General features: G+C 37.6%; 1 protein-coding gene across 5 annotated transcripts in view; it reads left to right on the top strand.

Annotated features, from left to right (window-relative positions):
* The first annotated feature begins 309 nt into the window (after positions 1-309).
* Positions 310-12,180, top strand: part of mast3b (microtubule associated serine/threonine kinase 3b) — a 29,127-nt gene continuing 17,256 nt past the window's right edge. For 2 of the 5 annotated variants that reach the window (XM_063013497.1, XM_063013496.1), the window contains exons 1-8: positions 310-510; positions 4,709-4,795; positions 8,282-8,364; positions 8,763-8,835; positions 8,991-9,011; positions 9,806-9,884; positions 9,969-10,126; positions 11,677-11,752. In XM_063013497.1, the coding sequence (XP_062869567.1) occupies positions 467-510; positions 4,709-4,795; positions 8,282-8,364; positions 8,763-8,835; positions 8,991-9,011; positions 9,806-9,884; positions 9,969-10,126; positions 11,677-11,752 (621 nt within the window). In that variant the 5' untranslated portion in view covers positions 310-466. Of the gene's footprint in view, positions 511-4,708; positions 4,796-6,790; positions 7,258-8,281; positions 8,365-8,762; positions 8,836-8,990; positions 9,012-9,805; positions 9,885-9,968; positions 10,127-11,676; positions 11,753-12,180 lie in introns of those variants that run through there. The other 3 variants (XM_063013499.1, XM_063013500.1, XM_063013501.1) reach the window with 3 other exon arrangements.

Here is a 12,180-nt window from a genome sequence, read left to right as displayed (position 1 = left end):
TTCGGGTGGCGTCGGGCTGAATGCTATTTTGATCAGGATAAAACGGTAATTTAAAAGGAATTAATGAATGTACACAGTTTATCGTGTAAATAGTTAAATTATGCTGACGTGCCCATCACCCACCTCATCCTCTAGTGTTGAGAGAGAGAGAGAGAGATAAAGAGAGAGAGAGAGAGAGAGAGAGAGAGATAAAGAGAGAGAGAGAGAGAGAGAGAGAGAGCAGATGAGCGCATCATTCAGTAGGAAGCGTGTTTAGATTCTGCTTCAGTTCTTCAACCTGTGATCACTTCCTCTTCACTTCATTAAACTCGACTGTTCGTCATATTTCAGTAATGGTGATAACAGTAGCTGCTGATCAGTAATATGGCGATGTGTAAATCGTTGGGTAGTTTTCGGCTGCACTTGTGTTTTCCGTGAGATTTGAGGCAGCTTTCGCTTCTTGGGTTGCTGTCGGCTGTTGGGAGGCATGAAGAGAAGAGACAAACTGAAGATCCCCTCCCTCACTCTTGAGTAAGTTCACTTTTATAAAAAAATCTCCATCGTTGATGAATAATTTAGGAGTAACCGCTGGAAGAAGAGGGGAAACCCTCACTACTGCTGAGCAAAATAGGGTAGGGGGGCTGAGAGGGGGACACTAATAATTTTTGGTGCTTATATCTGTGTCTTCTTTGTATTATGTGTGTTTAATTGTATTATGTCTGTTTAAGCAGATGTTTCAAAGTACAAATTGCATTTAAAGATCTAGTCAATTTAAGGTTAAAAGATTTAAAACAAGCCATCTGAACAACTATTATTATTATTATTATTGATGGTGACATGATGGCACATCTGGCTGAGTGGTTGTTGCACAGCAACATGGGTCCTAGGGTTCTGGCTTTGATCCTTGCCTCTGGTCATTGTCTGTCTCCAGATGCAGATAAATTGGCTTACCTTACTTTTCCTTAGCTATAAGTAAATGAGTAGGTTACTGAATAGGTGAGTGTATGTTGCCCTGTAATTGATTTCCCCCTTGAATATCATTCTTTTATTTATCGTTGTTAACATTTTCATTTTGTTTAGGATTGTGGTGGCTCTGGCACCACATTAAAATATACCCTGGACAGGGTGTCAGTTCTATGGAAGAAGGAAGGAAAACCACAGTGCCAAAAGGAAAACACATGTGGACACATGGAGAACATGTAAAACTCATGACAAATAGTGGTTAGAGACAGGGATAAAATTGTTGGTGTGGGGCATTTAATTTATCAGCTGTGCCACCTTTTTGCTTATTATTATTACTATTATTATTATTATTATGCATAGGGCAGTATGTAGCCTAGCAGTTAAGGTGCTAATTCCCACCACTGCCAGGTTGTTACTGTTGGGCCCTTGAGAAAGGCTCTAACCCTCAATTGCTTAAACAAAATACTATCACAGTACTGTAAGTCACTGTGGATAAAAGCATCTGCTAAATGCCATAAGATGTAAATGTAAATGCATAGAAAGTAATGCCCTATGCTCTCTATACCATAATATCAGACTGTGTACACATAATTGTTTCGTTGGCTGTTTTGTGTTGCCAGATGTAATGGGTTCATCATAAAGTGATTAATAAGCAAATTTATAAATACTCCTGATTGTATAACAATCAATTGATTGTCTGGCATTGCTCTGCTGCAGTCCCAAAATGACTGGTTAACTGTCTGCTAACAGATGTTGGGATACAATGTACTGTCAAATACGAATAAAAGTCTTTGGCAGCATTTTAACTCAGATAATAATAAGTATGGAGGTGGGAGCATCATGATATAGAACTGCTTCCCTGCATTACACATAAGAAGAACCTGAAAAGAAAACCACAATGTGGCAAAAGCATGTATTTTTTAACCATAGATCTCATAAAGCTGTAATTGTGGCTTTGAAAAAAAGTGCTTAAATGCTTGTTTCCCCTAACTAAATTATTTTGTAGGCTCCTGTTTAGTTAAGGTTTCTTGGGTAATATGGTGTACATAAGAACTAGAATAAATAAGTATATTAAAATACAGTAATCACGAGATTGTTAATGAGGATGGTCTGCCTTTGCTGAGAAGCCTTAAATGGTCATGGTTGGAATCTTTTCACAAATTAAGCTTTTGTCATGGCCATCCTAGCCCTCAGACCAAACCATAGATTAAAGTTAGAATGTTTTTAATGTTTTTAGTGTGAGATTTATTGTTAATTAGGTACAAATATATTTTATATCTTTGTTCACCCATCTTTGCCAATTGTAGAGATTGTATATCAGCGCATGGGTTGGCAGTAATACACTCTAGGTACACGTTCCACCCAGCCCTTTTTAGTACTATAAAGTATAGCAGTTGAGTGCCTACATAGTGACTTATAATGAGTTTATGGGGATGTGCATTAACTAATATGATACTTATACCTTTGAATATGTTACAAGAAGAAGAATTCACAAGCAACGGACAAATTGTATTTATTATACATAAAGGCTGAGTGTTTTTAATCTCTCTTTTACACTTATGAGGTATGTTTGCTTGCTTTCTTAACCTCACTTTCAGCCTGCTTTAGGAGACGATCACTGCAGTACTCATGTTCTGTCCTCCCACTCCAGGAACTATGTAAATATAGCTGCCCTCCTCTACCCACAGGATGCTGATCCATAAAACAGGTTTACATCAGCAGCTTGGCATCAGTATCATTTGTTATAAGGATATTCAAAATACATGTTTACCTTTTTATTTTTCTTCATGCTTAAACAGGAACAGTGTGTATATGACAATATGACTCATAAAAGAGACTGAGGTGTAAATAAGCACACAACCAGTAAGCATACGCAGTGATTAAGCAAACGTACTAATGGCATTGCAAAGCACTGAGGGTTTTGTGCACGCTTGGTTTTTCTCCAGTTCTCTCGCATCACTATGACAACACCTTCATGTTTTTGCAGCACATGTTGCTATCCATTGCACTGTTATGTGCTCTTTACTGCCAGACTGAGTACAATTTGCTTTTATCCAGGCATAACATTTACATTTTTATTCAGTTAAATCTCAGTTTAATCTGAATCTACATTTATTTCATCCAAATATCCTAAGGAGGAGGAGTCCACATTGAGTCTGGTTCTTCTTTAGATTTATTATATTTTTTTTTAATTCAGGGAGTTTTTCCTTACCACCACTATTTTTAGATGCTCATTAGGGGCTTTGGACATGGAGTTTGTAATGTTGCTTTGAGATAATGTCTATTACAAAATAATTTTACAGATTTCAGTTCAGTTGCGTTTATTTGCAGATTGTGAAACATTTCTGAGGTAATAGAGGGCAGAGGCTGGTATTGCCAGTGTCAAGATAGGACAGTGCTGTTACTGAGGCACAATAATCGATTTGTTCAAAGACCTGTTGTCCTCAACACTAGCCTATTGATTCCATGACACTTAGTTGAACTTGGGACAGTAATGAAATTTACCACAAGAGATGCAGGGACTTTGTATGATATTGTATTACATATAGGTGGATACATTTCCAGTGGTAAATTTAAGCACAGTGATAACTTAGGATTTCATATTAAAGACTTGAACATCATCTGCATGAGACATTTACTAAAAGGTTTAATGTATTCTTGTTACAAACTTAATTTTTAAAAACCTGGTACAGTGGGGGAAGCAAATAAGACATCTTTGCGCAACATTTTGAGAAAATAGGTCTCTGCATTAGTGACTGCAGTTGACAACATTATAGACTGGTTCTATAGTCTAGTTCCAACAATGCCCTGTGGTTATGATTGACCATTGTATTTTGTTTTTGTGACTGTTGCCACTAGAAAAAAGATTTTTCCCAGTAGTAACATATTAAGACCTAATTGTAATTGACAATGTCACACAAAAATCTGAATGAAATGAACAAAATTGCTAGAAAGAACTGCATTTTTAGGGACTGATTTAGGATCAGATTTTGCCCAGGAGAAAGCGAGAACATTTTACTCAACAAGTGAGTCACTTGTTTACCTGGCCAGTTGCTGATCTTGGCCACATCTTAGCTTAAATGCATGGGTGTTTTTTTCCACTGTTTTGACAAGTTAAGACAGTGGCAATGTACATCATATACATATGTGATTCTACCATGACTGGGCATAAAGGGGAATTAACAAATTACTTAGGTTTTTACAATTCAGAGAAATATCTGTACATTAGGAAATACCCAAATCAATATTGAATGCCGGTGATCATCGACCTCTCAGATTGCACTGCATTAAAAACCAATATACTTCTGTAATCATTATAATCACATGAGTTTGGTAATACTTTGTAAAACCCTTTTCAATAAACTCAGTTTGACCAAAATCTTTTTTAGAATCTGTTACCCAGAAGTATTTAATCATGTTCAGCATTTGTGTATTCAAAAAGTAATGCTATGGTTTAATTAGTGTTAATTGCCAATTGCACATTTGATCATACTAGTATTAATTAAAATATAAATTTTGTTTAAAGTCCAAACCAGTGTTTAAAATCAAGTGCTTGATAAAAAATACTATGCAACAGTCCAAACAAAGTTTGACAATGTAAATTGATTTAGACCTAGCCTAATCTGATTTGGAATTCATCTTTCTAATATAATTACAGGTGAGCTGCTTTTAAGGCAGCTAATACAAAAACAGACATGATGGGAAACAGAAAGCAACTCAGATTTGGTCAGTGCACTAATGCATGTGAAAATGTCTTGACTTTCAGTTTGTCACCCAACCAGAGCCCAATCACCCTGAGCCCCTGCAGCCCATGCAGCCCCTGCAGCCCTTTACAAACCCTTCACCCATGGAGGTAAGACAGTCGTTATATATACTAAAAACATACAAATTTAGTTTATACACCCTAAAACTATGGTTTAAGATAAAAGCAAAGCAAAGGTAACTGCAATGTTATTTTAGTCAAAAAAATCTTAAATTAAATGCCTAGTAATCATCAGGATTTAATTCTCATATATACGTGTATATTTATTTATTAATTCATTATATATGTGCAAAGGTTTTAACTGCAGAATTTTTCTTCAGCTGCCATCCCAGTTATGGCTGGCAGAGGGGCCCAGGAGGTGCAGATGATCGATATGTTAATTTTACATTCATGGCATTTAGCAGATGCTTTTACGCAATTGTATTTAGAACAATTGCGAATGAATTCAATTTGAGCAATTGAGGGTTAAGGGTCTTATTTTAATTATTTCGTTCACCCCTTTTTTTTAGTGATATTGTAGCCACAATATTGTTCTAGCTTCTAGGTCAGATATCCTGAACTTGGGTTCATTTTCAGTTCTTGCAGGTGTGGGGCTTAGCACGGCACAATGTGTCCTGTGACGTGTGAAAGTGAACAGAAAAGGGATAGCGCAGAAATGACAACTGGTTGTCACAATATGATCGGCTCCTGTGACAACCTTATTATCCCTTACTTATCTTGTGGGTTTTCCAAAAATATGGCCAAATTTGCTGTCAGAAATACATACCAATTACTATGAGCAACAACTATGACAATGAAGTCTTGAGTAATTCTGCACAGATCTCAAAAAACTGAGTTTAACGATCTCCCAAGTCAGTTTGTATTAATTAAGATAATCAATTAATTAGTTACAATTGGTCGTAAGTACACAGTACATGGAGCTGGGGTCTTTTGTCTAAAGGTGAAAAAATAGCCTTTTTTAGTGCACAGTACCCTACAGTACAATCCGGTACACATCCAAATTTGGAATGATAAAACTATAATCTATGACAGTTGAGTTTTTAAATAACTGCTTAACTGCATTTCACCCATCAGTATGCTGTAGTCATTTACATTCATGGTACACATTAATGTATCATGCGATGCACATGGTGTCTGGTCAAGAAGGGAAACCAAATTAACCAGGAGTACTTAGGTACAGTATGGGTGATTTAGTAATGAAAACAACTAAATGTAAGACCCTAAGTTTAGAAATGTTTTAAATCATAGGGTATCATGCTATGAAAAGTGGACATAAAAACAGGTCTGTCATTAACAGAAGCTGCTGGTATGCAGGTTTTACGTCATGATGTTGGTGGCTAAGTGAGTAGCACTGTCGTGTCGCCTCACAGCAAGAAGGTCCTGAGTTCGATCCCCAGGTGGGGCGTTCCGGGTCCTTTCTGTGTGAAGTTTGCATGTTCTCCCTGTGTCTGTGTGGGTTTACTCCGGGTGCTCCGGTTTCCTCCCACAGTCCAAAGACATCCAAGTGAGGTGAACTGGAGACACTAAATTGTCCATGACTGTGTTCGATGTGACCTTGTGAACTGATGAACCTTGTGTAATGAGTAACTACCCTTCCTGTCATGAATGTAACCAAAGTGCAAAACATGACGTTAAAATCCTAATAAAACAAACAAACAAACGTCGTGATGTTTATTTTTGTGTGACAAAAAGTAGTGTTGTAAGTATTTAATATTTAAAAACAGAAAGAACATTTGCAGAATTCACTGAAATACAAAGACTGCCATGACAAACGTCTCATACAAATGTATGTAAACTGTTGACTGTCGTGTGTAAGAGATAAAACAAACCTTAGAAATAACACCTAACAAAAATAACTAAGGAGTTTGTTTACACTGGTCAGTAAGGAATGTTTTTTAAAAAATCATTAAAGATAGTTATAAGATATAGTTTTAGGTGAAAATACACGTTGGTCTCCCCCATATTACACAGAGATGGTATAGTCTAACGTCATCGCCCGGCAGTCTACACAACAGAGCCTGCACACGTACTAAAGCAAGAGCTGCTAGCTAACTGATAGAGTGGAAACACTGTAACATGTCTTGTGTGCGTTGCAAAGTTTTTATTAAAACTTTACTGGTGCTGCTAAATGTTTGACTTACTAACTGGACGCGAGAATTATGGAGAACGCCTCAGTCAAGATGAAGAAGTTCAAAGTTTGTTGGCTGGTGGCACCAGTTGTACCTAGCTAGCTAACTCGCTAATTCGTCTACGTAGCCAGTTAGCTACCCAGCTGACTAACAAAGCAAGATGGGTTCGCTTGGAAACTTTTGACCAACTTTTGACCAACTTTCTTTGTTTGTGTGGTTCGTTTGCTTTCATGAAGCAAACTCAAGAGGATGAGGATTTGTCTTCGATAATGCAAGCTTGCTTAACGACATAAACGAGACAACTTAATATCAGAGCAAAACAGCTTGATAAACTAATGCCATGTCTGACCCAAGTAACTGGAGTGGATTAACAAATAGCAAATCTCATTTCATCACTGGTGCAATGCTTAAGCGGTCCAAAAGGTAAGTAATAAAACTGAAGTGCTGCTGAGTTATACTTTTCTAAGTACGCTGACAATTGCATGTGGCGTTATTTTTATACATTCATTTTAATGCAACGTGTGGTTCATGTGGATATGGCAGCACTGCCTAAGGTCTTGATTTGCTTCACAATGAATATTATTAAGATTCATTATCAGATTCAATTGACGAATCACTGATCTAATTGCATTGATTCTGTGGAACAGAACAGAGAAACGTCAGTAAGTATCAAGCCTTTCTCAAACTCAAGATTTCTCTGTAAAACTGACTGCACAATCACAGATGACTGTGAAATAAACATTACAATCTTTTTACATAAACATCACTCACTAAGAAAGATCATTTGCAGAGAAAGTCGGTCATTAAGGAGGCTTAATAATGATCATTTGAAAGTGCTGACTGGAAAGAATACACAGAATTATATACCTGCTTAGTTTTACATTTTCAGCATTTAGCAGACGCTTTTTATCCAAAGCGACTTACAGTAGACAGTCTAAGCAATTGAGGGTTAAGGGTCTTGCTGAAGTACCCAACATTGGCAACCTGGCAGTGGTGGGGTTTGAACCAGCGACCTTCTGCTTACTAGTCCAGTACCTTAACCGCTAGGCTACAACTGCCCCTGTAGTTATTTTAGCACTTTGAGAATATATGTGTTTTAATTTGTGTTTTAAAGGCAGGAGCCGAGATTTGAAAGAGTCTATGATAAAGCCTATTTGCATGCCTTTGTGTATTGCATTGTAAGCAGACATGATTGCAGTTTGCGAATGAGTGTTGAAGATGAGGGTTATTTGCATTGCACTTTTTGGTCAGCATATGTATATGCCAAATTGTACCCAGGTCATTCTTTCAGCTGTAATAAAGAATGATTTTTGTACAAAAACAGTGATGTCTTTTTGTATACGCTGGTTTGGGTGGTTTTGGGTGATTATGTACTGGCTAGCTATTTGTCATTTTAGCGTAATGTAATTTAATTAGTATCCCTTCTGTTTTATGTCTGTTTTTACAGTTGTCGCAGCAACAGTAGGAAAAACCTTGGCGTTGGGACACCATCACCGACGCGTCCACTCTCACCCCTGTCAGTTCACACAGGTAAGTTCTGTTTTAAAGCTAAATTCCCTAGTTAAGTCAAGATTCACACATTCTCACATTCTTACATTCTTATACACATCCCAAGTCTTATACTGCTTCTTAAGTAGTAGCATATGTTTAAAATAATAAAGACACAGTTGGTAGTGTACTAATTTGACAATCTATTTAGTGCAGTAGTTTGCAGTTTGAAGTACAGCCAGGTATTCGATCTTTTTTGCTTTTGTTAATCATGAACTTACCAGAAACTGCGTCTGACTTGTGTAAATAAGTGGCCTATTCCAGTAAACCTGATCACTTGTTCGTTAACAATGTAAAATGGCAATAATAGTACTTAACAAAGATTGTGTTGCTTTACAGTGTTTTATTTTTTGGCATATCTTTAATTACTTTTTTTCTAGCTGCCAGCAGCCCTTTAGACAGTCCAAGAAATGTGTCTGCCGTTGCCTCTCTCAACTTTCCTTTTGCCCGAAGGTAAGTAGCTGCTTTAATGACATATTCACAAAGCTTGTTGCTGTTTGATTTAATGTGCATTTGTTCCTGAAAGTACCGAGTATCAGCATTCACTGTCCTTAGCCTTCATTGTTCTGATGGTCTTTTCTTTACTTCCCTTCTCTATGTCCTCTCAGCCACCTGGCTCGAGCTGACAGGTAGCCAATCTCTCTTTTGTTAATTTGCATGAGCTGAACATTCAGTAATTTCCTGGTTTCATAGTTTCACTTGATGAAATAGCTCTAAACAGGCTTAGTTCAGGTTCTGGTGTCGTATTTATACAGACGTGTTCATTAAAAATACATGTCTTTATTTTTAAATTGTGTCTTTACATATCAAATACATGTAGCCATGTTAATTAAAAAAAGGTTGTAATATCATGCATTCAAATGTTGCCCTTTCTGTACATTGGTACCCTTACCAGCTGGGTTAGAAGATTACCACTGTGTAGTTTACACCACTCCTGGACAATTGTGACATAAGTCATATATTTACCATGTATGCATAATGAGGCAATATGTAAATTCACAGTGACATGCATGGTTACAGAGGCTACAAACTTTTTTTAAAGATGAATTTTTTACAATTTGGTGTACAACTGTCTACACATCTCATCAATACCAGTGTTACTCTGCATTCCATTAATCTTTTAATATGTAATGTATTTTTTTTTTAATTACAAGAACACAGACAAGTACTATTATTGAGAATGCATGGTGCAGTATGTAAATAACCCTGTACTTGCTGGAGTGGACAAGCCCAGGCACCTAGGACAGACCTATTATGAATTATGATTATTTAGACAATACTATTTGAATGTATAGAAGCATGTACATAAGCTTCTCGTCCCGTGTCTGGGCTAGTTAATGAATTTACCTTTGTAATGCATAACTTAAATGCATGTTAGGTTATGTTTTTTCATTGCATTTTCAACATGGTTTTTTTCCCCCAGAGTGGAAGGTAGAAGGTGGTCAGTGGCATCTCCTTCATCATCTGGCTATGGCACCAATCCACCCAGCTCCACTGTCTCTGTAAGTGTCATTTCTTAAAAGATCTGGGCTAAATACATCATACACATGAAATAACTTGGAAAATAACAAAACTTTTGGTTGCAGTCTTCCTCTTCCTCCCAAGAACGCTTGCACCAGCTTCCATACCAACCCACACAAGATGAGCTCCATTTCCTGTTCAGACACTTCCGTAGCTCGGAGAGTGTGACCGATGATGATGGCCGATGCTCATCGTTAATTCGCCCACGCTCCCGTAGTCTCAGGTAATCTTATGTATACACATACACAAAGTGATATTGACTACAGTGTTTATTTTTGTTTTATCTAATCTTGTCAATTGTTTGACTGTAAATGTTAGTTGGATAAATTTTTTATATGATTAAGAGCTGCAGATATAAAGGGTTAGAGGATACCACATATAAGCTCCCCGTTTTAGATTACTTAGTATAGTCACGGGATTAACTTTATCGACCAAACACTGACCGCAAAGAAGAAATACTCTGAACAGGCTGCCAATCCATTGCAAGACATAGCCAGTTATGTCTATAAAGATGCCCAGTCGGCCGATGCACCACTTAGATTTGAATCCGGGTTTTAGTGGTGATGGGCAGCTCAATAGGCAGCTGCACCACCTGAGCAAGTGACCCTGATAAACCCAAACTAAAGCAGTTACTGAATATAAATGTATGAACATTTTTATAATATAGTATTGTTGCTTTGTTGACTGAAAAGTATTGTAAAGCATCTCATTAACAACAGCTGCGGTCAAATATCTGTGATGCTGTATTAGAACGTATTGGGGCCAGTGATAGCTCAGTGGTTAAGGTACTGGACTAGTAAACAGAAGGTTGCCAGAAGGTTGCCTAGAAGGTTGCCTAGGTTCAAGCCCCACCACCACCAAGTTGCCACTGTTGGGTCCCTGAGCAAGGCCCTTAACCCTCAATTGCTCATCATGTTCAGCTCATTGTGTAAGTCGCTTTGGATAAAAGCGTCTGCTAAATGCTGAAAATGTAAATGTATTGAGTTTCACTGGGGTAAATTGAAATGCTGCATTGTTTTTGTTGTGCTGTATGATGTTATGACATGTGTTAGTTTGAGGCTGTTAGCTTGCCTATCTGAGCCTCTATATCTTCCCACTCTAAAGGATTCAGCAGTTCTCTGTAGATTAGGTTCTCTCCCACACACGGCTTACCACTCTAAAGCACACACTCCCAACACCACCTACTCATGAGTAACACAGTTGGGTGATTTTTTTTTTCTACTGTTTACAAAAAATACAGCCCGCTTGCATTTTAGGAATTTTTAGATGTACAAAAAGGAATTAAAGGCGCTCAGGTGATGTGTTAAGCTAGCCCACCAGCCCATAGTGCTATTAGTAAGCTGAGCATTTCAACAGTCATGATTGGCTGTGTCTTGGTGGTGGTGGTGTGGGGGGTTATGGCTATAGCCCTGGTATTCCAACCTTGCAAACTGTTTCCTGGTAAAACTGGACTGGGAAGAATGGCCAGATTGGGGGTCAGTTCTTAGCTGCTGCACTACTGACTTCTACTGTCTTATTGAGTTGCCAGCATAAGTGTAGTAATATAGAGTTAATGCTCTGTAGGAACCAGCTGCTCTATAGTGAAAAAGAAGAACAGGATGACTGTTTCACATGTCAGAAAGGTGTTTTCTACTTGGCCAGCATGTGTGTTGTGCATGTGGCAGGGGTCATTAGTCCAACAGGGAATTGGAAATGACTAAATAGGATGAAATAATGTAATGTAAAAACACATGTATTGTTAAAAAAACAACAACATTTTTTGTCTTTTTGCAGTCCTGGGCGAACAAGTGGCTCGTTTGATAATGAAACTGTGATGATGAACCACATTTACAAGGAGAGGTTTCCTAAGGTATGCTTTCTGACTAGTTCTCAAATAATAAACTTTAAACTCAGATCGTGGTCAGTCACATGTTCAGCTAGCTTAGCTGGGATTTTATTTGAGACTGTGTCCTATTTTATAATGGATTGTGTGTGGTATAGTGCCACAGCTGGTAGAATTGCACAGGATATTATTATTATTAGAATATTATGGCTGGAGTGAAATTACTGGGTTTACTTTCATTTCAGTAATGTGATCCCTGGAAGCCTGAGTTTACATGAGTCAGTTAGCAATCTCAATTGTGTGCGTGTGACAATCTGGAGTGAAGCTTTACTTTCCAGTTCATTCGACCTGCTTCTTTCTAAATGTAGTAATTGTATTGTCCATTGTCAAAGTAGTGCTAATTATAGAAAACATTTTATCATCATTATGTAGATTGTATAGTTTTATGCAGGAGT

The sequence above is a fragment of the Trichomycterus rosablanca genome, chromosome 17, assembly GCF_030014385.1.
Source record: "Trichomycterus rosablanca isolate fTriRos1 chromosome 17, fTriRos1.hap1, whole genome shotgun sequence".
In the NCBI taxonomy this organism is placed as follows: domain Eukaryota; kingdom Metazoa; phylum Chordata; class Actinopteri; order Siluriformes; family Trichomycteridae; genus Trichomycterus; species Trichomycterus rosablanca.
This window is presented reverse-complemented; position numbering and strand designations above follow the sequence as displayed.